We start from the raw sequence: 22999 nt of genomic DNA, 5'->3' as shown, positions 1-22999 counted from the left end.
TCCGATGTCCCTCCGTTGATTTGTGATCTCGTGACCGGAAGAAAAACCCCACGAACACGTGGTACATCGCGCGCATTGCGCCACAGGAATCAGTAGGTACTCGAGGAATTTCAAAGCTATGTTAGCCCTGGCGAATCTTATGTAAATCGAAGAAGCGTGTGTTCGCCCGTCGCTTTCTCACCTTTCCTTCTGAATTATGCATCAGCAAACGGTTCAACTAGCACGACTATGTGAGTCGGCAGCCATCACAAATCGATGAGTGCCGTCAAGGTTATTTAACCATTCTAAGTCGATGTCTAAGTAAAATTATATGTACGATCGAAGGAGATGGCCATTTTCGACGGGATGAGGTATGCGAGGTGCATGTCGATTCTCGCGTCTGTAGATGTAAGTAAACCGTGGTCAAACGTGAGTTATGTAAATAACTCTACCCACTGTACAGGTGTATATATATATATATATATATATATTTTCTATATATATAAATATATATATAGAAAATTGTTCTTCGTTAAATGGCGAGGTTCCACAATTTTGTTCAATTAATTTTTTCTTGTTACTCACGACACGGGTGGAACGCGATCAACCTTGAGGAACGTAACGGAGCAAAGCCTCCGTGAAATTCCAAGGTACTGGAGTGGCGTGTCTGGTCCCGATTGACCTCTAGGAAAAGGATCATCTGTCCTCTAAGACGCTTAACCCAGAGCCTAGCTCTCGAGGAGTTTCGCGGAGGCATTCTCACACGAGCGCGAGGTAGATTGGTTGCAAGCGTTGAGCACTTGGAGTTGGCGCGTAGACCGACTCAACGTGGAGTTCTATATAGCTGTCGAGCCCCGTGGAAGCGCGTCGGAACGGGTAGGAGCGATCGGATTGTTCCAGGTGAGAGACAGAGAGGAATCGAAGAGCGTGCAGGTGAGGGCAAAGGGAAGGGAGGCAAAAGAAGAAGGAGGAGAAGGAACGAGAGAGGCGAGAGAGGAGTTTGTAGAAGGAAAAGGAGAGGAGGGAGAGCCTGTGAAAAGAGAGAGGCCGATCGAGCAAAGAGAAGGACCGTTGGCCAATGAGACACCAGGCCGGTGATGACGTCGTCGTTGTCTCACGTCGAAGTCTCACCAAAAGTCTTCGCAAGCCGCTAGTTCGTCCGCGGTCTCCCGACTGGACGAAGAGTTCGTCCTTTTCACGAACTTAATCACCGACAAGGTGGTTTTTATTTATTTATTTATTTTATTTTATTTTTATTTCGTATCGTGGACCGACCAGTGAAACAAGCCAACATTGGACTACGGATACACGGAAGGATCGTGGCTGAAGGAGGCTGCTGTCAGCCATGGGGACGGGTAAGTTGCTGCACGGTGGTCCACCCTGGGTACCGTCTGCTTCAAGGATTCAACTGCTGCCCCGATATGCCCGTTGCTTCGCTCAATTTTAACGATTCCATCTGGATTACCTGGTCGTTCTTGTTTCTCCCCCATTAATCCGCTACTCTCTCCAGCGATCGTATCTGATCCTTTTTCCTTCTCTCTTTTCGATCCGGTGAACACGGCGCTGGTCCGCCACTCGCCGGACATTATCGATATTCAGCGATGGTTTCTCCTTTCATTTTAATATTCCTGGTCCTTTTCGCGATCGCGAGATCCACAGAAAGTATTAATTTTAGTTGATAAAATAGAGACGAACGGTAGAATAGATAGTTCTCGATCGCTGGACCCGACGCTGAACGGCTTTGGCCTCTTCTAAAGTCAAGGTCACTCCGTAGGAATATTCGCGAGTGATTATATCGGATCATCGTCTATCGTAGATCGTTTGAAAGTCGTGTACCTTTCAAGGATACTTCGAAAAATAAGATAATTAACGTTACTGCCATCAAACGTTCTTGCGGTTTGTTCTCCAAAATGGACGTCCTTTATTCTTGCTCATCGATAAAAATATAACTTCACGAAGAATATTCGCTGTTCCTTTTCTATCTTGATCCTGGAAACTACAAATCTCCTGGTCTTGAAACAATTACGAATTCTCGAAGAAGGACGTGGAAAGTCTGTGCTGTTTCTCGATCTTCCGCGTAAAAGTATAACACTTTTGCCGATGCGGCATCACTTTCATCTCGTGTCCTTTCGACCGAGAATACGATACGTCGTATCGGCGGAATCATCCCGGTAAGATCGTCGATCGATCCGTTACAGTTTTCTCCAATCTGATCCTTCGTACGTAACGTATTAAAATATAAAAAGTATACGAAACGAAGACAGAGGTATTTGGTGAAAACGATTGTACAGGTGCTGTCGAATGCAGTTATGTCAGAGCGCACGATAGTTTCGACCTTTGGTACATCCTTTAGGGAGATGGTGTCAAGGATGTGCGCGAGGTGTGCGCACCATCGGATCAGAAATTATGCGACTACCTGGGCGTAACGTGAACCGGTTGCTTTTCTTTTTTTCTGCGCGTTAAAATAAATCCTCCATTTTCGTTTTCCCGTCACGTATTCGTGCCCCGTCCATTGCACTTTCTTCGTTCCTCCACGCGTACGGTTTCGTGCGTATTTGGCGATCGTTTCGTACGATCGCATCTTCGTGATTTATTTTTTTCATACGTTCGACCGATTACTTCCGGTTTCGTCACCGTACCCATGTTAACGGCTTTCGAAAGTACACGTAGTAACAATCGCGGCAACGTTGAAAATCTGGACCAACCACGTTGCAAATTTTCTTTCTAAACTAGTTCTACGTTTACTCGTTTCGCGATTACTTGCGACACGATTCGCTGGAATCCTCTTCCCCGAAAGGATTGACCAGTGGAAGACTGGTTCGTCTTAGAAATTGAATTCGACCGAGTCGAATCATCCACCGCTATTATCTAACCCGCTGAAGCCTCCGCTGTTAACCTTGAATCTCTCCCATGATCTCGAGTAGCCAAGTGGACGGCTGAACAAAGTGATCCAGAGATCTAAGTCGCTCTAATAAAATCGATCGACAAAAATTCGACAGTTCATCTCTTAAGAAAGAGATACAGAGGAAATGAAAGAGTAACATCCAGAGTTGTTTAATAATGAAGATTTCGTTCCTACGAAGGTAACGTAGCCCCGATCAGATCTAGTCAAAAAGTGTCGAATCTTAACTGAAACGTTCAATTCCATTAGATGAATGTAACGTGGTCGTACTAGGTTTCATAAAATTTCAAGAAATTGAGAATTGTAACGAAAGAATGTAACGAAAGAAAGCAGTGTATATATATATATATATATATATCATTCTATCGAATGTTTCTCTCCCGAATTTCGTTCTCATTTCGAAAGAATGACGTTCGAAGTTTCACGAACGCCGAACCGAAGCTATTTCCATCCGATTCGCGTAAGAAAGGACGACATTATCGAGGGGCGTTTCGCGTTCGCGTTCCAAGGTATCTGTATCGACGATCGATCCACTCGAGGCAACTTGGAGTACGCTCGAGTGTACGTGATACCTGAGGTGCAGTGAATTCGAGCAGACACTTTCTGTGACAAGTATATACATGGTAGAAGTTTGCTGGCTCGGATCCGGTTTTGCGGCGGGAGTGCGTGCTTTCACCGGTTCGCTTCGAAATCGACGAGATGTGCAAAAAGGATCCTAGGATGATGATGATTAAGCGGCGAAAACGGGTCGCGAGTGCCGCCAAGATGATGCTGTGAGTGAGTGAGCAGTTTCGGAAAACGCGAGGACGAAAGAAAAAGGAAGAATACCGCGAGACAGTGAAGGACTTAGTGTGGATCCTTTGGTGGCGTCCTTTGCGGACCTCGGACGGTCGTCATCGTCTCCGGATGTAACGCAAGTACCTATTTTTAACAGCGACCACCTGCTGACGCCATTACGTAAATTCTGTTGGCAATGTAAAAATAATCATGAATGAGGGAATTAAGACATTAAATTGTAGTAATAATCGCGATTAAGGGAATTACAATGATAAATGGTAAAAATAGCGTCAACATTTACATACGTGACTCGGTATAAAGTTCTCTAATGGACAGTTTTATATCCTTGGATCGTTCTTTTTTAAGGATTGCGTAGGGTGTCTAAAGATGGTAAATTTGTAAAAATAGTATCAAGATCTCGAAGTCGTTTTTGAAGTCTCTTCATAGATCTTTTTATATTCTTGAATCACGTTTTCTTTTAAGGGTTCTATAGGGGTTTAAAAACAATGATTTTTTAAATCAGATAGAATTTCTTCTACTTTTCACGGAGGATCGAAAAAATGGAACGAGAAAGAATACATCTGTTCTCTTTGGTGAATTGGTTTTTTGGGCAATCTTTTTTGCCGATGTCTTATCGAATAAGCAAGAAACATTGGATAATCGTATGGAATCATTTGGTGACGGTTCAAGGCCGCGAAGAAGCGTGACACCGATTCCTAACCGCAGATGAAGGTCACCGTCTTCGACCTCATTTTTTCTCAAAATCACATCCGAAAACCTTGCATACATAAAAAAGTCGACCATCGAAAAGAAATTTTATTCTCACTCGATCTCGATCTCACTCGATTCTGTCGGCATACTTTCGTCGTGTCAAAAATAGAACTTAAAAAAAAAAAAAAAAAAATCGGTGACCTTAAAGCGTACGTAGAAAAAAAAATAAACATATCGTTTTTTCTTTCGTCAGACTCGATACAAAAAATCGGAACAACTTTCGCTCCATTGCCTCACAAAATCGTTCATTTAAGCGTTACTTGAAAAATCACTCGGTACAAATAGGAGAACGATGACGAGTAAAGCGTGAATTCATCTGTCGTAGAAGAGCACCGTGCCGATGATTGGTCAGGCTATTTGTTCGCTTAAGTTCCAGTAGGATTCATCGTTCTAGGCAGAACTCTAGAACCTATTTTCATAGAACGACGCCTAACCGATCTTTGGCATGACACGAACCGGGAGGAGGCTCCATTATCTTGCAAATGCATTCCGAATACATTACGCGATCATTCGTTTCTGGCCCGCGCTCGCTAGCACGCTCTTGCGACTAAAATCGATTATACCGGTGTTCGTTTCCTGGAATTCCTCGGGTTGCGCGCCCGTAGCGAAATAGCATTCAAAAGGAAAGATGTACAATGAAGCCGTGTAGACCGGTACTTTAGCGTTCTACGCGTCGATTCGCGGCCATTAAAACGTGACCGTGCAAACGCGAGCAACATTTTGCTCGTTCATCGGTATTATCTTGGCCAAAGAAAAAAAGACAAGGAGCGAGAAGAATCGACGAATCAGATAGAGTTTTCGAAAGCGAGAGTTTGATTTATGGCATGATTTACGCGATGCTTTGCTTTATGCTTATTCGTCTTGTTCGAACGAGTTGTCGGTATTACGTGATTAGTGATTGAAGTTACTGCGAAAACGTGCATGCTACTACGAATTATGTATTTATTCTTTTCTGTGTCTATTATCGTCCGGTTAACTCGTAACGCTTTGAAAATCTTGAGAACGCCGTGTCAAGTAATATTATTTTTTAATTTCGAAGAGAGTCTCTTAGTTGGATTAAGGTTGAACATAGAGAAAGTCGGACAAGTATTCATCGTACGATGCAGCTTTTTACTTACTACGCTAATAGCTACGAGTTGTTCGGGAAATTCGTAGCTCTTCTGAGAATCGATATATAAGCTTCTACCGCGTATTTAACGAAATATGGTAAAAAAGGAAATTTCAAATAATTCGATACTCGAAGTGCTATATATTCGTTAAATAAATCATTTGCACGCTTTGATCGATAAAATTTCAATTCCATGGAAAATCGACAAAAGCGTAATTGTATATTCTTGCACACTTAATTTTTCCATCAGCGTACAAACATCTGTAATCTACCAATAACAATGCTTAGCAACACTGACCATTCTCTTATGTCATCGATCGAACCACTCGCTGCGATCGACAGCGAAAGGCATTGTCGAGGTCACGGTGCACGGGTTTGTCATTTTCCCGGTCACGACTCGAAACCCATGGAAATTGGAGCAAATGCGTGGGTATTACCGTGGGTCGACCGTGCGTTACTCAATCGTTACGATCTTGACGACGTACGCTCTAAATAAGATCGGATAAATGCACGAGAGATGTGCCGTTTACATTGTTACATGCAACTATTATTTCCACCCAGACGTTATCATAAAGGTGCGTGATGTTGATGTCGATTAATTTTGATTGTATCGACACGAACACCGACAGACACGTTGTACGAACATCGTATAGATCTTTTAAAGATCACAGATTATTCGCAAGAATAATCCTTCTGACTATCTCTCTGTGATGTTTTCATTCTGAAGATTCTTACGTCTGATAGAATTAGAAAAAAGAATCGTAAGAACCTGAAGATTCTTGCATTTGAAATTAGAATTTCACAAGGTTGGCACATTGCTCGAAACGATGGGAATGGTTGAATGAATGCTTGGAATCGCTACGTTTCATCTCGTTCGAGCTTCGTTGGACTGAGGAATGATCAGCTCGAATATTCTTGTGCGAATTACGCGAATGAAATGCTGTAAACAGAAGAGTATGTAACGGTATACACGTCTATTCAGAGAAACTCTTACATTCGAGTGGAAGTAGCGAAACCAGAAGACGGCGAAAACTTTCCTTGGAAATCGTTTCGTTCGTGAAAGGCTTAAATATCGTGAAAATCATCCGGAACGATTAGGTTTTGTGAGTCGTGCACGCACAGCAAAGGGTAAAAGTCGCGTGGAAATTTTCGTACATCACCTGTGACCCCGTTTGAACTTAGCGTTGACAGACAGCACACGGTTGCGTAATCGAGAATGTGTATCGCACGCAAAGCGCCCGTTTCAGACGCGCTTTTGCTTGGCGCATCCGCCGTCTCTGCTGGAAATAATTAATAAGCACAACATGGAGCCATCCTTGGCAGCGTTTAATTATTCGACTACACCCGCTTGGGAACGTTCACGACCGCGTATTTAACTCGATAGCCATTGTTAATTTTCTACGTTGTTCGGGAAACGCTGGATTTTAGAGAATCGGATGAACAAAATTGGACATCGAACGATGTCGATAAATTTCCCAATTTAAATACGTTAAATTGTTAACGTTAAACGTTAAATATTAGATTTATCAATTAACCTTTAAATTTCTTAAATTACCTTAAATTTATCAATTTATTATTATTATTATTTATTATCACGCACTAACACGTTTATAATTTACATTTGACAAATTTACGGATAACGCATTTTACACAATGGCAATTTTTGATATTACATTTACGTATTAGCGTTGTTGATCCCTTCATCAATTTCCTATTTGCATGGAAAATTTGTATATCCCGTTTATTCGTTATAGACGTCGATATGAGTTTTCCATAATGGAAATTATTCATATCAAATTCGTTCCTCGTAGCTGGCGAATAAGCGAGGATGCCGTTTTCGGTTCCCACGTATAAAAGCCTGGGTGGAACACGGACGAGGAGATAGGAAGTGGATAAGCAACAGGGAAATCTAGATTTCCACGTGTCTTGGTATATTCGTGTGAAAATTTCTCGATAATTAAGGAAGTGCAATTAAGCCCTCTTCATCGGAACTTGGTCTTACTTCAGCTGGTAATTTTGTGTCGCATGACACGGCATCGTTACTATACCCGGAATCGTTTCTGTCGTCCTTTCTTCTTTCCATTCGTCTCATAGAGAGGCTACGTAACAAGAAATTCAAGCCTTTACGATCACGAAAAGCAAAGTTTCTGTGGGGTGTTCCTGTAACGTTGTTCTTCATGAAAGCGGCACATATTCCACAGCGGAGTTAAGGTCGTTGCAGGGGATATTAAATTCGCCAGTTTCTGTTTTGTCCGACCTGTATAAGCGAGTTTAATTCAATCGCATGCATTGATGGAGGAAAAAAGAACGAAGCGTCTATCTGGTGTAATGAGGCAAAGCGTACGCGTTAGTTACGCATAAGACTAGAGCAGAGATCGGAGCACACTCTTTTTGCCAGCGTGCCTCTGAAGATGAAAAGTTATGAAAACGCTCGGCGAACCAGCTCCTGTATAATCTTTGCATATTTATGAGTTTCGTAAGTAATATTTAACTTCGACTTCATTCAATTATGCAGACCCTTGGGCAGTTTCCTCGGCCCAATTGCATCTTTGCCGCGCTTCTCTACTTACGAATGCAAGAGCACGTTTCGGATCGCTGATTGCGACGATCAACGCCATCATCTTTCGGAGGAAATTCGATTTTCCCCGCTCAAGAATATTCCGTGTTTTTGAAAATACTACGTGCAACGAGATTGGATGAAATAACCGATTTAGGGGACAGACGAAGCGTAAAAGTAATTGAAGGGTTCGAAATAAAAAGGATCCTTGTCAAGTTAATCTTGCTTCTATGGATATTAGGCTAAAATCGTTGGTAAAGATTGACAAATCGATCCGGATGGCTACTTTCTATCGGAAGATATATTATTTCAAAGATGTTCATTAGTTTAATTAAATCATGCGCGTCCCGGGCCGGTTGCTGGGCCACACGAAAATCACTAGTCGGCTACCGTATAATAAATACGAGTATGCGTGAGAACGATAGAATGTTAGAGTGAAACGATGATGATTAACTGGTCGATCGGTTAGACCGGTATCCACGTCAAGCAACGCGAAAGTGGCGAGGTGCGGTCGTCCATTGCCGATTATAGGCATCCTTCGTTTCTGAGACGCCACTCGTTCTTTCTCTCTTTCCTCTTCGTTGAGTCGATGGTCTACGAGAGAGAAAGGAAGAGAGAGTGTATCCGTTATAGCCAGTTGTTGGGACGAATGTAAGCTCGTGTTCGAGAGTAAATTTTGTCTGTGTGTGAACGTCGAATCTTTCTCCCGTCTTCAGGTTTTCCCCTCATGGATCTTTCTGGTCACGAATGAGTACATCTCGCGACCTTCTGCATCGCATGCCCGCAGGTATCATTCCGGGACACAGGGGGAGAGAAGGTGAAGAACGTTGGTGTACATTAGACCGCATCCTCCGGATCGAATCGTTAATTTTCAAAGGATTCACCTTATAATTTATAGCACCTCCCCCTCGAACATCTCGCGAATATTCTCATGAGAAATTTATAAATGGCCGTTTGAACGTGAGTCTGCCCGGAGGAAAAGGGAAAAATTAGGATTCCCTGGCCCTTTCTTTTTATCAACCCCGGTTGCAAACTTTCATGATTTATATCTCAGTTTTATATCGTTGTCGTTCTACTTTTGAACCAACGTTTGAAGAAACTCTTTTGTATAAAATATATCAGTAACGATTATGTTCTTCTCGAATTTAAGAATCTTTTAACGATAGAAAACAAGAACGCGTTTAACGAAGTTAAATTCCGTCCAATTGAAACCTCGAAATTAATTAGATTTTACGCAAAACCGTCAGATTTGTAGATCAGAAACTGGTTTAGATGTCTGTGATTCTAGAAACGCCATTAAACATCGATAATTATACAATTACAGGAAGAAATCTAATTCAAAGAAAATACTGGATACCCACAGTTATGTAGAAATATGATTTTCTCGTGTACTTAATTAACCATATTAAGAAAAACCGTGGGAGAAGAAGAGAAACAAGCAACCGGTATCCATGCTTCTGGATATATTTTCCTCGTCTCTCTCTCCCTTTTTCTTTCTTTTTCTTTTCCTGCCCTCGATGCTGCGTATTCTACTAGCTCGTATATCGCGCTCCTCGGAAGCAGAATATTCTTCGACCTTTCGCGGCCACCAAGTGTAGGCGCCATTACTTGCCTCCGGATCTCCCTTCTCCCTTCTTCCTCTTCGTCGTCTTCTTCTTCTTCTTCTTTCTCCTTTTCTGCTCATCCTTCGCCTCTTCTTCTTCTTCTACTTCTATAACTACTCGCGCCGTTTTTCCTTTTTCTTCTTATCTCGTCGGTCTCTACGAGTCAAGGACCGTTCTCAAGGAGGTCGCTCTTTTTAACCAGGCGTGTAGCTGTGGTACACGTTTTCCTTTGTCTCCGGGAATCGCTTTCGTATCACCGCTGTTACGTTGCCCAGACGTTTCCGTTTGCGTCGCTTCAATTTCTTGCTTCGACTTTAGGTAACTTCTCTTTGGTTGCAAAGAGGCATTCAAAGAACGCCACAGTGGAAAAAAGGTTAAAAATAGAAGAAGTTTCTACTTAAAATTCAGGATGCTACACCGTTTGTTTGCTTTACACCGCATAGTTTGCTCCGCAAATTTTCCGTCGTTCGTGAAGATATTTTAAGGAAACTTTCTTCTCATCACGGAGAAAACTAAAAAGTGTTTTGATCGAACTTTCGATTCGGAATTTTCTACCGTTTGTTCTATACGCAGTGTCGAAAATTCTTCTTGTTTTCTAAGCGATTATAATACCATTTATGCCCAGAACTTCAGGGAATTTTTCTTCAAACACAGAGAACACCGACAGAGGAAGTGAAATAAAAAATGAAACAAGTTACAATTTCATTTTCAATTGGAAACCTTTTAACGTCTCTACCGTATTGTTCGGGAAATTTTTCCTGCACTAAAATATCACATACCTAAAACTCTTTAAGTATGCACAGCACACGCAAAGCTTTACCTCCGTTTTTAACGATCACGCTTCCTTCTCGTACTTCGTACTCGAATACTAATTTTGGTAAATTATCGTAATATCCAATGCAGACTTTACCTATCATTAGGTATCTCTAAGAAAAAAAGGAGAGCACAACGCAGAACTATACTTAGCGACCAATTTTAGTTAGCTCTTAACGTTTTTCATGGCTTGGAGCAATCGATTCTTACTGAATAACCCCGTGGGTCAGGATGTCATGGTCATTGGCTCTGCAGGACGGAGATATCATCACGTACCTCGAAGCAAAGTGGTTCGTAATCGAGGAACACCTGTAAAGCAACGATATACGGCTAAGTTAATAGCCCGAGTAAATTTAATCATATCGATTCCTCAAGTTCCTCTTCCTTGTTCGCTTGCAACGCCGTTAAGAACATCCGATCGCGAGGTTCTTGGTAACGATTACGCGGATGGCACGTCTGTAAGTGTCACTTTTGCTTTTCTCAGTGCCTCTGAAAACTAGTTTGTCACGTTTCTTTCGAACGCACCGAAGCGTTCCACTAACTCGCCGATCTGGATTATTGCGATTGCTACTTCTTCCAGTTCTATCATTCCTTTCGAATCTTCTTCGCGCCACGTACAGCACCGTGCAAAAGTCTCGGACCACCTACGATAGCGATCTATAGATGGCAAATATTTTGTCATACTACTTAACCAGGAGGAAATATTTGTACGCGATGCTATGTATAGAAATGAATTTTTAGGTATTCCCGTCATAATGCCATTGGTTTGCGGTTTCTCTCGATTCATGATCTTCTTAGAAGTACTTGAATAAGTGAAATAAATGTGGAAATGAAATCGCAAAGTAGGGAATAAATTGATAAGATAAATATCGTAGGCCTCTGATTTAGAATTTGAAAGTTTCATATGAAATAAGACAAGACTTGCGAAATTTCACTTGTTTTATTATCAGTCATAGGATCTTTCTCATTTTATACAAGAATATTTATCGGTATTGCCAGCTTGTAAAGTTTCACCATTAGCATCGGTTTAATTGTGCAAAAAATTTCCTTCTGTCGAGAGAATAAAATAAGAGCACGCAAGATATTATATCAACGTTTCTTAGTATATCGTCAATAATTTATTTCATTCATAAAAAGAGAAGTTTCCGTTTATTGGGTGGTCTTAGAGATTATTGTGTTGATCTACGGTTCGTACCAAGAATTACGAGCGTGATTATGAATACGATTCCTGGTATTGGTACTATTCCTGGACGGTCGATTCGTTCAAACGTAATAGATGAATACGTTAAGTGGGAAATACGGTTCTTTAATTGCATTTTCACGGCGTAAAAACGAATCTACCGATGATCAGCTGGCTTCTAAATGTATGCGCCGAATTTGCATACAAATAGTAGGTTTCTGCAGGCCGAGCGTACCTGACGCACGACTAATTTCTAGCTGGCCGTTTGCTTAACTGTAAAACAGCGTCACGTCTGTTTACAAATTTGTGACGGCGGCGGTTACCCGAAAGCTCGTTGGCGAACCTGCAAGTGCAACGAAGTTCTAAGATTCCGTGTTCTCGTCTTGCATCACGCTAAGAAAGAATGTTGGAGGAAAGGAGTTATGGGTATGATCACCGGTGTATGCAAAACGTGAACCGATTTTTACCGTTGCAGCGACGAGTCTTCTAACCGCTAATGAAATTACAAACGATTGCATGAAAAGAAAAAAAGAAAAAAAAAAGAAAGAAATGTGCAAGGAGAAACGAACGAACGCGTTACGTAAATTATATTAGCAGAGCAAATGTTGGAATATTGAAACGAGGATGTGGTTCTCTCTGTTCGGCAAATAAAGTATTCCTCCTTTGACGACGATACAGAGGAAAGATAGCAAACCTATATGCATCGACAAGAAAAGCAATAAGAAGCGTTTGCGTGGTTTCCTTAATTGCTGTTGTACATCTTAGGCTTAATTAACCAGCAAATAGCTTGGTTAAAATTAAATCTACGCCTCGACAGAAAAAGAATGACGCATAGATATATAAGAAATTCATTCGGATAAAAATAAGGCTGAATAACAGCATTATGACTAAACATAATTTATGTAATTTCTACTTCCTCGACAATGGTCAGTCAGAGCATCATCGTTCGATGTTGCGGAAAAGGTAATAGGAATAGAAATAGCGCAGCAGAGCTTGCCGTAGGTACAGCTAACCCTTGTGTGTCTTCTGTGTACCACTAATAAAATTTCAGCACCGCTCGGTTGCCGGAAGACGTTAACAGAAGCCTCAATCATCGTCATGGAGTGTCTCGAGTACGCGAAGCCTTCGAGCGTGCTTGTTTATGCCACGATTGATTGTTTAGGATAAGCAGCGGTGATGAATGTCCACGAGAAACGGCAACAAGCTCTATCCGAGTCTGTGGCCCGGCACAATTTCCACTAATAATAATTCTCGCGAGTCGTCTAACACGTTCGCGATCGCAGACTAAGCAGAGGACTCGACCTTTCCACCTTTTAACGGTTACGATGCAATTATTCGAGCTTCGAGATGGCAGTGTCAAAAGGTCGCGGCGTAAATTACTTTTCGAGCTCTCTTCCGCGGTTCCGTTACGCGAACGCGTGTACTTACATACACATACGCGCACGGTGATTACGTAGATGATTTTATTATTTCATTGAGCGCCGGTGACTCTAATAACGAGAGTCATTACGCGACGTGATGTTTCCTTTCGCCGTGTTTCTCGCGTTGTGCTTCAGGAAACTCTGCCTTTTCCTTATGCTGACTTCTTGGCTGACCTTGCGGTTTCACCGACGTTCCTTATTTTTTCCGTCATCTGGATGGAATTTGAGAAAAACCCGGGAGAATTTAAAATTGCAAATTTCACGGAACAAATAAACAGAGATATATCGAAGGTTTTGCTCCGCGATTCTCTAGTTTCGTGGATGGTCTTCTGTAACTATGTGGCAAGTGTAGCCAATCGATGTGGTAACGCTATATAGGTGTATAAAACGAATCAAAGATGGCGATCGAGATTGCGTATATACATTTTAAGATTGCGAAAGATTCTATAGAATTTTCACGAACAAGCTGCACGTTTCTATGATTACATAATGTTTAGCGAATTTCGAAATTTGCGACACGTAAAGTTAGGTAAAGTGGATACATGAATCGGTTCTGGGAACCAACTGTCCCTAATTCTATGCTAAATGCTCATTCAGAGCTGCAGGAAACGAATCGATCGAAGATAGCTGGTGGATAATTCCCGTTTATCCGGTAATCTGTTTCCCGTTTCGACGAGGTGCGTCCTACAATGAAAAAATGGCCAGCGGCGCGAGAAACGTTAGAACGGTGAATTTTCGCAACGATCAATTTGTCCGGTTTAACAATCGGCAACACGTGTTAGACGGCGATCAGGAAAATTGCTGTAATTTTACCGTTTTGCAGTAGTCATCCAGGCGTGCGTACGCGCTTCGTCCAAACCGATAATAACGCAGCCGTTTTCTGCGCCAGTCGTACACCTTAAGTGGTCCATCGAGCCACGATACGAGTTATTATCCGCCAATTTCTGTTTCGTCCTCATCATTGTTCGCGTGTAATTCCTTTGAGTAATTTTAATTTGCGAGTCATTCTTGTCGAGTCGTTCGTCATTTCGACAAGGAACACGCACAAAACAGCACAGAGAACGTGAATAATAACCTTTCGATATTTCCTCTTCGCTTAAACATTTTCCCTATCTCGTTTCCCGGAATAACTTTCAATTGACTTATCGAGAAAGTTTCGTCGCGACATGAAAGAAAACGGTACGATATGAGAGTAAAAGTGGATAAGAGGAAAGATTTTATTTCAACCAGATCGAAAGAGCACTCTGGTATTACGCGATAATGAATCTCAGCGAGTGTGTTATGCGAATAACCGGTGACACGTTCTCGTAGCGTGCGCCTTAAGTGGTCGCGACCGGAGAGTTCAATGCTTGCAACAGACAGTGCGCGCTCGGTAGCTACGAGTTCTATAGCAATCGCGCCGATTACAATCGTGTCACCAGTCTTTCCATATTTAGGGAAAGCATCCGTTAAGTTATTCTACACCACGTGGAAATATCCTCGAGTAATTCTCTTACGAGGCAAGCGAACTAACGTTAATAAAAGATGCGTTACTTCGATCAAATCCTTGTACTCTGCAAATACATGCTATAAAGATGTTTAAACTTCCATGAATATCGAATCGATCATCCAATTTATCATACACATTTATCAGTCTTTTATGCGGTAGATTCCCACGGATCGAACAACCAGAACGTCTTACCGTTAGGTAGAAGAGATACACGTTGGTGGGAAAAAAAGCGCGACTCATGGGAGAAAATAGTTACGTTTAATAGGACGATAACATGATCGTCACGTAATGTCGAATAACTCGTTGATTAAAGCAAACGAAAGATTAGAGGTAGAATAATCGTTTTTACGATATAATCGAACCATCAACCATAACGTCTCCATCGTGGACAGAAAGTTTTATCGCGAGGATGCTTAAAACTGCTTACGACGTCGATAATTGGTATTTTACACCGCTTCGGTAATTAGCGTTCCTCGAGCTGGCTATCGTTAAACAACTTTCATGCCTGATAAGCTCGAGGGTTATGTGCTGGTGGGTTCTTTCATCACGGTTTGTCTCTCTCTCTCTCTCTTTCTCTCTTTTTCTCTCGTACCGATCGACCGTTTGAAATGGCTTCGTTTGCACGTATTATTCAAGAAGCATTGTGGATCGTCTATAAGAAGCTTACGATGAATGATTTTGTTTCGACTGTATCCGTGGATCGACTTCGGAACACCAAGCTAGAAAATTACTGCTTATCTTTATTAATTGCAGTTTGATACAGATCTTACTATCCCGTGAAGAATCAGAGTGTGAAGTTCTCTTCTCTTCATGAATTAACATCGTATATGAACGTAGAGGATATATACTAGCGTTACTTCATACAATACCACCTTGGCCATCATCAAGCTAATATATAGGTAATAGGCACTTGTGATGGCAAAACAGTCACACGTAATTTATCGCCTATTAGAAATTTTTGAGGATCGTATCCTTCATTTGTCTGGTATTTACACGTGTACATATGTATGTACAATATACAATTAAATTATTGTAGTATCATACAAGATAGCATCGTTGGATAGTTACTATCCGTAAGTCATAGACCACACGTACTAAGTGTTTAGTGATTTATCTACGGATGAAACTGCTACTAAAACGTGAAAAACGGCTACCTAAGAAAATGTATCCTTCGAGAAACTAACTTCGTTACAAATCAGTCTCGTCTTTTCCCTTTTTTACGAGTGCGCAATAAAATAAATCGCATTTTTCACACGATAATTTAAACATTCGACTAACTTCGAGTCACATGCATGCAGTATATTCGATTCTCGAATCGAGGCCAGAGAGACGAGCCTTGGCTCTCATTCGCACGTCTTCGCGCAACACATACCATCTGGTTTTCCCTCGTTTTTCTCACGTCCTACGCTCTTCGTTCAGCCGCGTTCCTTTCAATCGCGACGCAACGCATTTATTCATCGATCTTCGGCGTCATCGCCTTGTACGTGCCAAAAATGGTACTCCGTTCGATGAACGTGACGCATTATCTTCTCGTTCACGTTTCACCAGGTCTATGATGTAATTTACGACTGGCTGTGAGATTTCTATCGAGCGATACGATAGGTATCGAGTTGTTTATACGAAGCTAGATTCAAAGGAAAGGCGGACCTCCGGGAAATGTAGTTAAAGTAATTGTTGGAGGCGGGTTGAACGCACCGAGGAGAATTTCGATCGCTCCGGGACGTCGACGCGCGGGTGTTGCACGCGGAACCGTACGCTTCGACTATCATCGCGGAGCTCGAAGGATGCTCGCGTTACGAGGACCTTTACTGTTAGGCACCGCTTTACGACGCCAAGCGTCTCTTTCAGTGGATCGTAACAACACGGGCCAGCGCGAAATCCGTGGAAAACGTAACGGTATTGACAACGCGCGTACGCTTCGCGGCTCGACGCTCCTCCTCCGAGTAACTTTATTTGTATCATTCCACCGAGCTGTGACGCGTAGATCGTTGTTTCGTTTCGAAGAGTACTCAGTTCCGTGCTCAATTTTCTGTTCCCATTCTGAAAGTTCGTGGAAAGGAAAAACACGATCCTTGCAATCGAATTGGGGCCAGTTGTAATATTTAACAAGTTGACTGTCACTGTAGTTATCGGTGAACGATGGTAATAAATATTTTAAGAATGATTAAATTGACGTAAATCTTATCGACGAAAAAGTTTCCAATAACCAATTTCGAATGACGCGTACTTGGATGATGTTGCCAGATAAAAAATGCGTAAATAAAATATGATATTTTGCAAAAACATTAATAGCGCGGTATATTTTAATCTATTCTCTTTGTTGTTTTTCTCGAGTATCTATGATCAGAAATGGATGTTATAAAAATATAAATTAGTTTTTAAATACTTGATCTTAGCGTCCATTATAATTTTACTACCTCTCGCGTACGAGTACGTTTCACGCCTCTTACGAATAAAATATTCCGCAAAAGAAGATATCTGAAGAGATACAAAGCTTCTGATTGCAACGGTAATACGTTCAATTCTAAAAGTTGCGACTTAAAAGTAGTTGGATTCGTAATCATCTGAGTTTTTACGCGTTTTAGCGTGAAAACGCAAGATGGTTCGTATCCTCCAGGCTCAAGGTTGCTGATGGTGATTTAATTCGCTGGAAATAACGGGGAGATAAACGTCTCATTAGCATTCGGCTGGTGACGCAAGCCATATGTTAAACAATGGCCGTGCGAGTTTCAGTTCGTGGCCGCTTTCCACGTTCCGGTGTTGGGCTTTCGTGGATAGCGAAAACAAAACCACGTCCCTCGACGATGCCTCGTCTTCAGCTGCTGGACGGAATTGTTCGTTACCTCTCTGCTACTTCCTGAGACCTCGCTCGCATACGAATGAGCAACGTTCCGTTGCGCCTCGTGGCGGATTCGACGGAAAAAAAAGAAAGAAGCGATGATTGATCGGACGTTTCCTTTGTGTAAAGGCATAATTTTGCGGCGAGGTGTTGTAAAATACAGTCATCGAGTAAATTTAACAGCTAGAAAGGTCGTAAATGGACTGCAGGAAACTATATACATTAGATACAACGTAGGAAATTGAACTGGCAGAGATTTAGAAAGAAAGACTTTAATTTCGCGTGATGGTTACTAGTGTATAGTTACATGTAAGTCGTACAGAAACCCTAATGATCGACCTCGTACGCCGACAAGTACGAAAGAGTAAGGATGTTGTTAGATTATTATTTTTTAAATTCACTATCGGTTATACTGTCTTATTTTAATAAATAAACTCGTGGAAGTATGCCATATCCTTTTTGCAGACGTGGAATCGTGCATGAAGGTAACACAACATTAAGTTCATCATGCATCGAGGTAATGAAATTGAGAGACTTAGAAAAAGTGGAGTTAATCGGTTTGACTTCTGAGAAACTCGTATAAAATACAACGACCGTATACGTGTATTACATTTCTCACACGCGATTAACATTCATAAATACGTTAAAAAATTTTTAACGAGCGCAACTGAGAAATAGAAATTCTTATCTTCTCCTGGTGTTTTAATAAATTTATCTCTAAAGACGTTAATTACGAAGAATTCGAAGATACGATTTTTCGTTTCTATACATCATAGTAATGCTACGAAAGCTAGGAAAATAATTTTGCGGCATTTTGAGTTAATAACAAAAATTTTGGAATTGGTTCGATGACGAAGAACGGGCGATGAGAGCAGCACGCGTTACGCCAGTCTAGTTTGTACTCGAACCAACTCGAAGAACTTTCACTTCGCAATGGAATAATTCTGTCTCGCCTCGTTCGGCCGCTCTCTCGTTCTGAGCTCGCGGTGGGCGTATGTTTTAGGCCCGAATCACTTGCCGGCTTTTATACTTTGTTGATTCATGCCGGATGTTGCCACAGGCAAATACGATGGACGTCTGATCGTGTTCAGAATAGGAATTTCTTAACGCGCTGCAACCGAGTCTGATTCGGTTCGCACGCGGCATCGTCGACTGCTTCCTTCTCTTCTTAAAATAGCGATATCTTTATCGATACTCGTTTCGCTTGCAAACGTGACTCTTAATCGCGTCGTTTCTAGCCAAATATGGCATCGGCAGATGATATCTCGAAGGATAGCATATAATGCAAGAGCAACCGACTGCTAAAGTGTAAAAATTGTCTACTGAACAAATTAAAATGGAAGACAAACCACTGTACAGAGGTTTATCTTCTCATTTTCCACTAGGTACGATTTAATTAGAAAACGACGAACAAATTGATCTGCAACGATTTTAATCATCGTCGTAAATTATGATAGATGTCCTAAATTATGACAAAGAATATATACACATATACACACGATATTGTAATAAGTAAGCGAGTAAACAGTCCATGATGTTTTTTAATTTGCACGCTTTGGAACGATACAATTACTTGTGAAAAGAAGCGACGGGCCTTCAAAAACGTATGATTACAAATCCATAAAATTTCTCTAAAAAGCGACGAACAGATGATCTCAAGCGTTCTGATAGCTCTGATGTTAATCGCGTTTGCCTCAACACATAAATCTATGCGGAATATGTTTTCGCTGAAATAACGAGCGAAATTTGATTATCGAATGCTAATGAAGCTGTGAGTCTGGTTTCTAGATTTAATTCAACGATGTTTAAGTTAATCGATTTGGACGCTCGTTCACGAAGAGGAAACATTAATGGTCGGGATGTAATCGATCATCGGTTACAAGGCGATCGGTTAAAGCCAGGCTGTTGACCTATGCTTCCTTCCTATTCGAGAATCGTTATGAAACGACGCTAATTAACGCACCAGTGGCTGCTGACATGGGGAGTGGAATTAATTCATGACGAGATACACCGCAAATTATACGAATTACCGCAGTGATTATGTCGAATCCCGACAGAAGTCAGGTTCATTGCTTTCAGAACAATTATCAGAATCAAAAGTTGGCGAGAACGCAAAACCACTAAAATAGTCGCAAAATTTTAAGAAATTCGCCAGTATCGTCCATATGAAATTGCCATGATAATTCACGAAAGTATCTGAACAGCGCAAAAAATGTTTACAGATATCTTATCTGCGATTCGTGTTCCGTTACAGCGTTAATGAACTCTCGAAACGTTTTGCATAACACGCACGATGTATTCGTAAAAAGTTTCTATAAACGTCGAAACATTTTCACGAGCGACTTTCTTACGCAGAATGGCGAAATTTCACTCAATTTGCAAAATTTATTATTCAACGATATGATGTTGGTTGAACTCAGTGACTAGAATTCTAGGCTGAACGTCTTTGTCCACGGGAACCGTTATTGCGTTTCGTAGCACACGAATTCGTGTCGGTGGATGACGACGACAAGCTTTCGACTTCGCTTGCATTTCTCCTTTTCTCGCGCGAATCGAATCGGTTTTGCAACAGATAGGTACGCGTGACCAAGGTGAGAGAGAAAGAGAGTCTCCCGTCGTGTCACTTTTTCCCATTAAATCGGTACAACGATTGATAAATATTTATTTTACCGCGTGCGCCTTAACGCGCTTTAGCCGGAGAAAAGGTGAATAGCGTAATAATTAAGGTTCTGTTTCAAGCTTGACGTCTCTCGCTAAATACCTAACTGTATCCTCCAGGCGTTCTTCGATGACTCAGATTTTAAGTCTCTTAGAAAAAGTCGATCTTTGGCAAACGCAATTCGCTAACAGCATTCCGAGGAAAATTGTGTTTTAAAGCGACAAGAAAATAATTTATAGTTTCATCGCGTACAAATTATACAGCAGTTGCAATTCATTAATTAACGTAATGCTATATATAATAATGTAATAATAGCTTAACTCTGTGTATATGATGAACGCTTATTAAAACGAATACTTTTATAATGATCCGTAATCACCTAAGAGGAGAAATTTCCTACTGACACGCGCTATCTCGTACGCGTGGGACGATCCTCATCCAAACGCAGTAAAAAGAAGAAAACTAGTACGAGTTGTCGGAACTACGGACATATTGTGTCATATCTAAACGCTTTCACGACACTGCAGGAACCACGCAGCTTCCATAAAACGTAAACGAATCGTGGGCGATTCGATGAAGAAAAAATTTACCACATCGCAAGGATTAAATTATTAAGCCGGTTCGTTATCCTTGATGGCGCCGCTTGTTCATAATTACGTCGTTCGATTAAGCCACTGAATCTATAGGCACGTTCGAGTGTCGAAATTAACATAAATATGGAGGGAAATCGTAAACGACGTGGGCTGGAGATTTTAGAATTTTCGAAATCAGCATTTCATCGTATCGTTGATAATTAGATTGTGGATTTTTATTCATTTCGCGCGTGATCTAAAGATGAAAAATTGCATGGAGTGCGCGTAATATACGAAGATAAGGAACTGATTATAGTTTCCTATAGATAAGATAAATTTCTCTAACGAAATCCTCTTTCTCTAGTTACGGTCGTAAAAATATAAATTTGCACAGAAATCCGTAGCTTAGTAATGATGACTATAGACAAAAATCAGAACCACTAAAAAATAATAGAGGCTAGGAAAAAATAAAAAAAAATAAATAACTATAATGAGAAAATATAACAGAAATGGCAAGAAATGGAGTTATTTAAGGACCATTAAGAGATAACTGAAAGGAGGTCATGAAAAAGGACATCGACGAATTCTTCGCATTGACCCGTTCTTTTTTTTTTTGCAAAAGGTGTCGCAATGCAAGCGCGTGGGAGTTTTGCGTTATTTGCACGGGAGATACAAACGTGTCGAGGCACGCGTGTCACTGTGGCTGGCGTGTATGCGTCGCCGACTAATTGATAGGTTTTGTCACCGTTTCCTTCTGTCTGCCTACCGGATGATATCATTGACATGGTAACACATTTCACGCCGATACCCTTACTGAGCGCCGCGACAAAATGGCATGACTTTATTTGCATAAAGTGAACGCGCGTGAGAGTGCAACACGTAGAATTTCCCTTTGTTTTGTCTCGTTCTCCACAAGAGAAATTACGAAGCTATTTAGAAAAGCGGCTCGTAAAATGAAATGTGGTTCGGCAACGCTAAATTGGATAAATTGCTCTGAAAATTGTAGTTTCAATATTTTATTATTAGCTATGTTTGTATTGATAATTATAATGCCTTCTAAGCAATTATTTTCCCACTTTTATATGTACGAAGTAATGGAATATTTTATAATAACTCAGTTATTCGACTAGAAACGCTATAGGTTCCTTTTATAAAAAATTCCTCAATTATTCTCTATCAAAAATCCCAAATTAGAAAGTATCGAAACTTTCGCGATGTAGCTGAATATCAGTCTCCCAAAATCCATGCTATTTGATTCCAAAAAGATCTCCTCGTTCTACTAATTGAATTTCAACGATGTAACATTATCTCATTCGTTAGCGTTACCCAATTAAATTATACGATAAATGCTGAATTTCAAGCAGCGTATGGTATCATTTTGTTACATCACACTTTTTTCAAATCGCTTCCGTGAATGTTCCGCGCGGAATTGCGGAAATGGCGCGATATCGACACATCTGAAATTCGTAGCGAGGAGGGTGGTTAATTTCCACGATGAGAATTTAAAGTCAACCGACAGGTAATCCACTAGGTCTGCCAGCTGTCTAGTCGTTTGACGTTGTGGAGTTAGGGGTACAGGAAGGCATCGGTACAAGCAGAAGGGACAGGCCACAGGTGTATCGTACTCGCACGTTCTTCTTTGTTACGTTCTTCCGAGTCTTCCTTTTCTGGATCTCGTGCTCCCATTCTCATCACGATACTCGTTAACAAGCTCTTAATAAATATCAACGTTCATTGAGACTCTATTTGCGAAATTGAGAAATTGATGAAAGATACGATTGTTCAATTTCGACTCTAAAAGACTCAACTTTTATGCAGTCTACCCAATCTCGCTGTACTATCCACGTGATTAAACGCTCGTTACTCACGAATGAAGTTAATATATACAGACGAAGAGTACATTTGTATTGCAACATGAATTGTTTTGAGATACGACCAACAAAGGCCGTAAGAATTCTAAGGTACGCACGAATTCAAACATACGGCAAGGCTAAAAATAGGCATGATTCTCGGATTCTTCAGGCTTTTTCATGCTACGTCCCTAGTCCATTCGCAGCGAATCTTTATCAAGATCAGGACTAAATCGTCGAAGAAAAACTCGTAGGACGAGAAATCAAAAGCGCATCTTGCTATTTCTATTCCATCCTTCTTCGCCCTTCGTTCCGCCTCCTTTTCGCCGGTTTCTTCGATCTCGCTCTCTCTTTCCCTTTCTCCCTCGAACGTTTTCCCTGACGATCTTCCTCTTTTTTCCTAGCGTCCTTACCGCCGGTTCCCTCCTACTGTTCGTTTTTCCTAGCCATCTTTCTACGTTCCTCCTGCTCCTTCCCC

At 41.2% G+C, this 22999-nt stretch overlaps 1 protein-coding gene across 1 annotated transcript in view; it reads left to right on the top strand.

The window, feature by feature from the left end:
• Positions 1–1090: 1090 nt before the first annotated feature.
• Positions 1091–22999, top strand: part of LOC100746456 — a gene marked incomplete at its 3' end in the record, with an annotated part of 87785 nt that continues 65876 nt past the window's right edge. The window contains 1 exon segment of the mRNA XM_033320643.1: positions 1091–1334. Coding sequence (XP_033176534.1) covers positions 1325–1334 — 10 coding nt within the window.

Source organism: Bombus impatiens, unplaced genomic scaffold, assembly GCF_000188095.3.
Source record: "Bombus impatiens unplaced genomic scaffold, BIMP_2.2 scf_0321, whole genome shotgun sequence".
Lineage (NCBI taxonomy): Eukaryota > Metazoa > Arthropoda > Insecta > Hymenoptera > Apidae > Bombus > Bombus impatiens.
The sequence above is the reverse complement of the archived record's forward strand: the minus strand, read 5'-3'. Positions and strand labels throughout refer to the sequence as shown.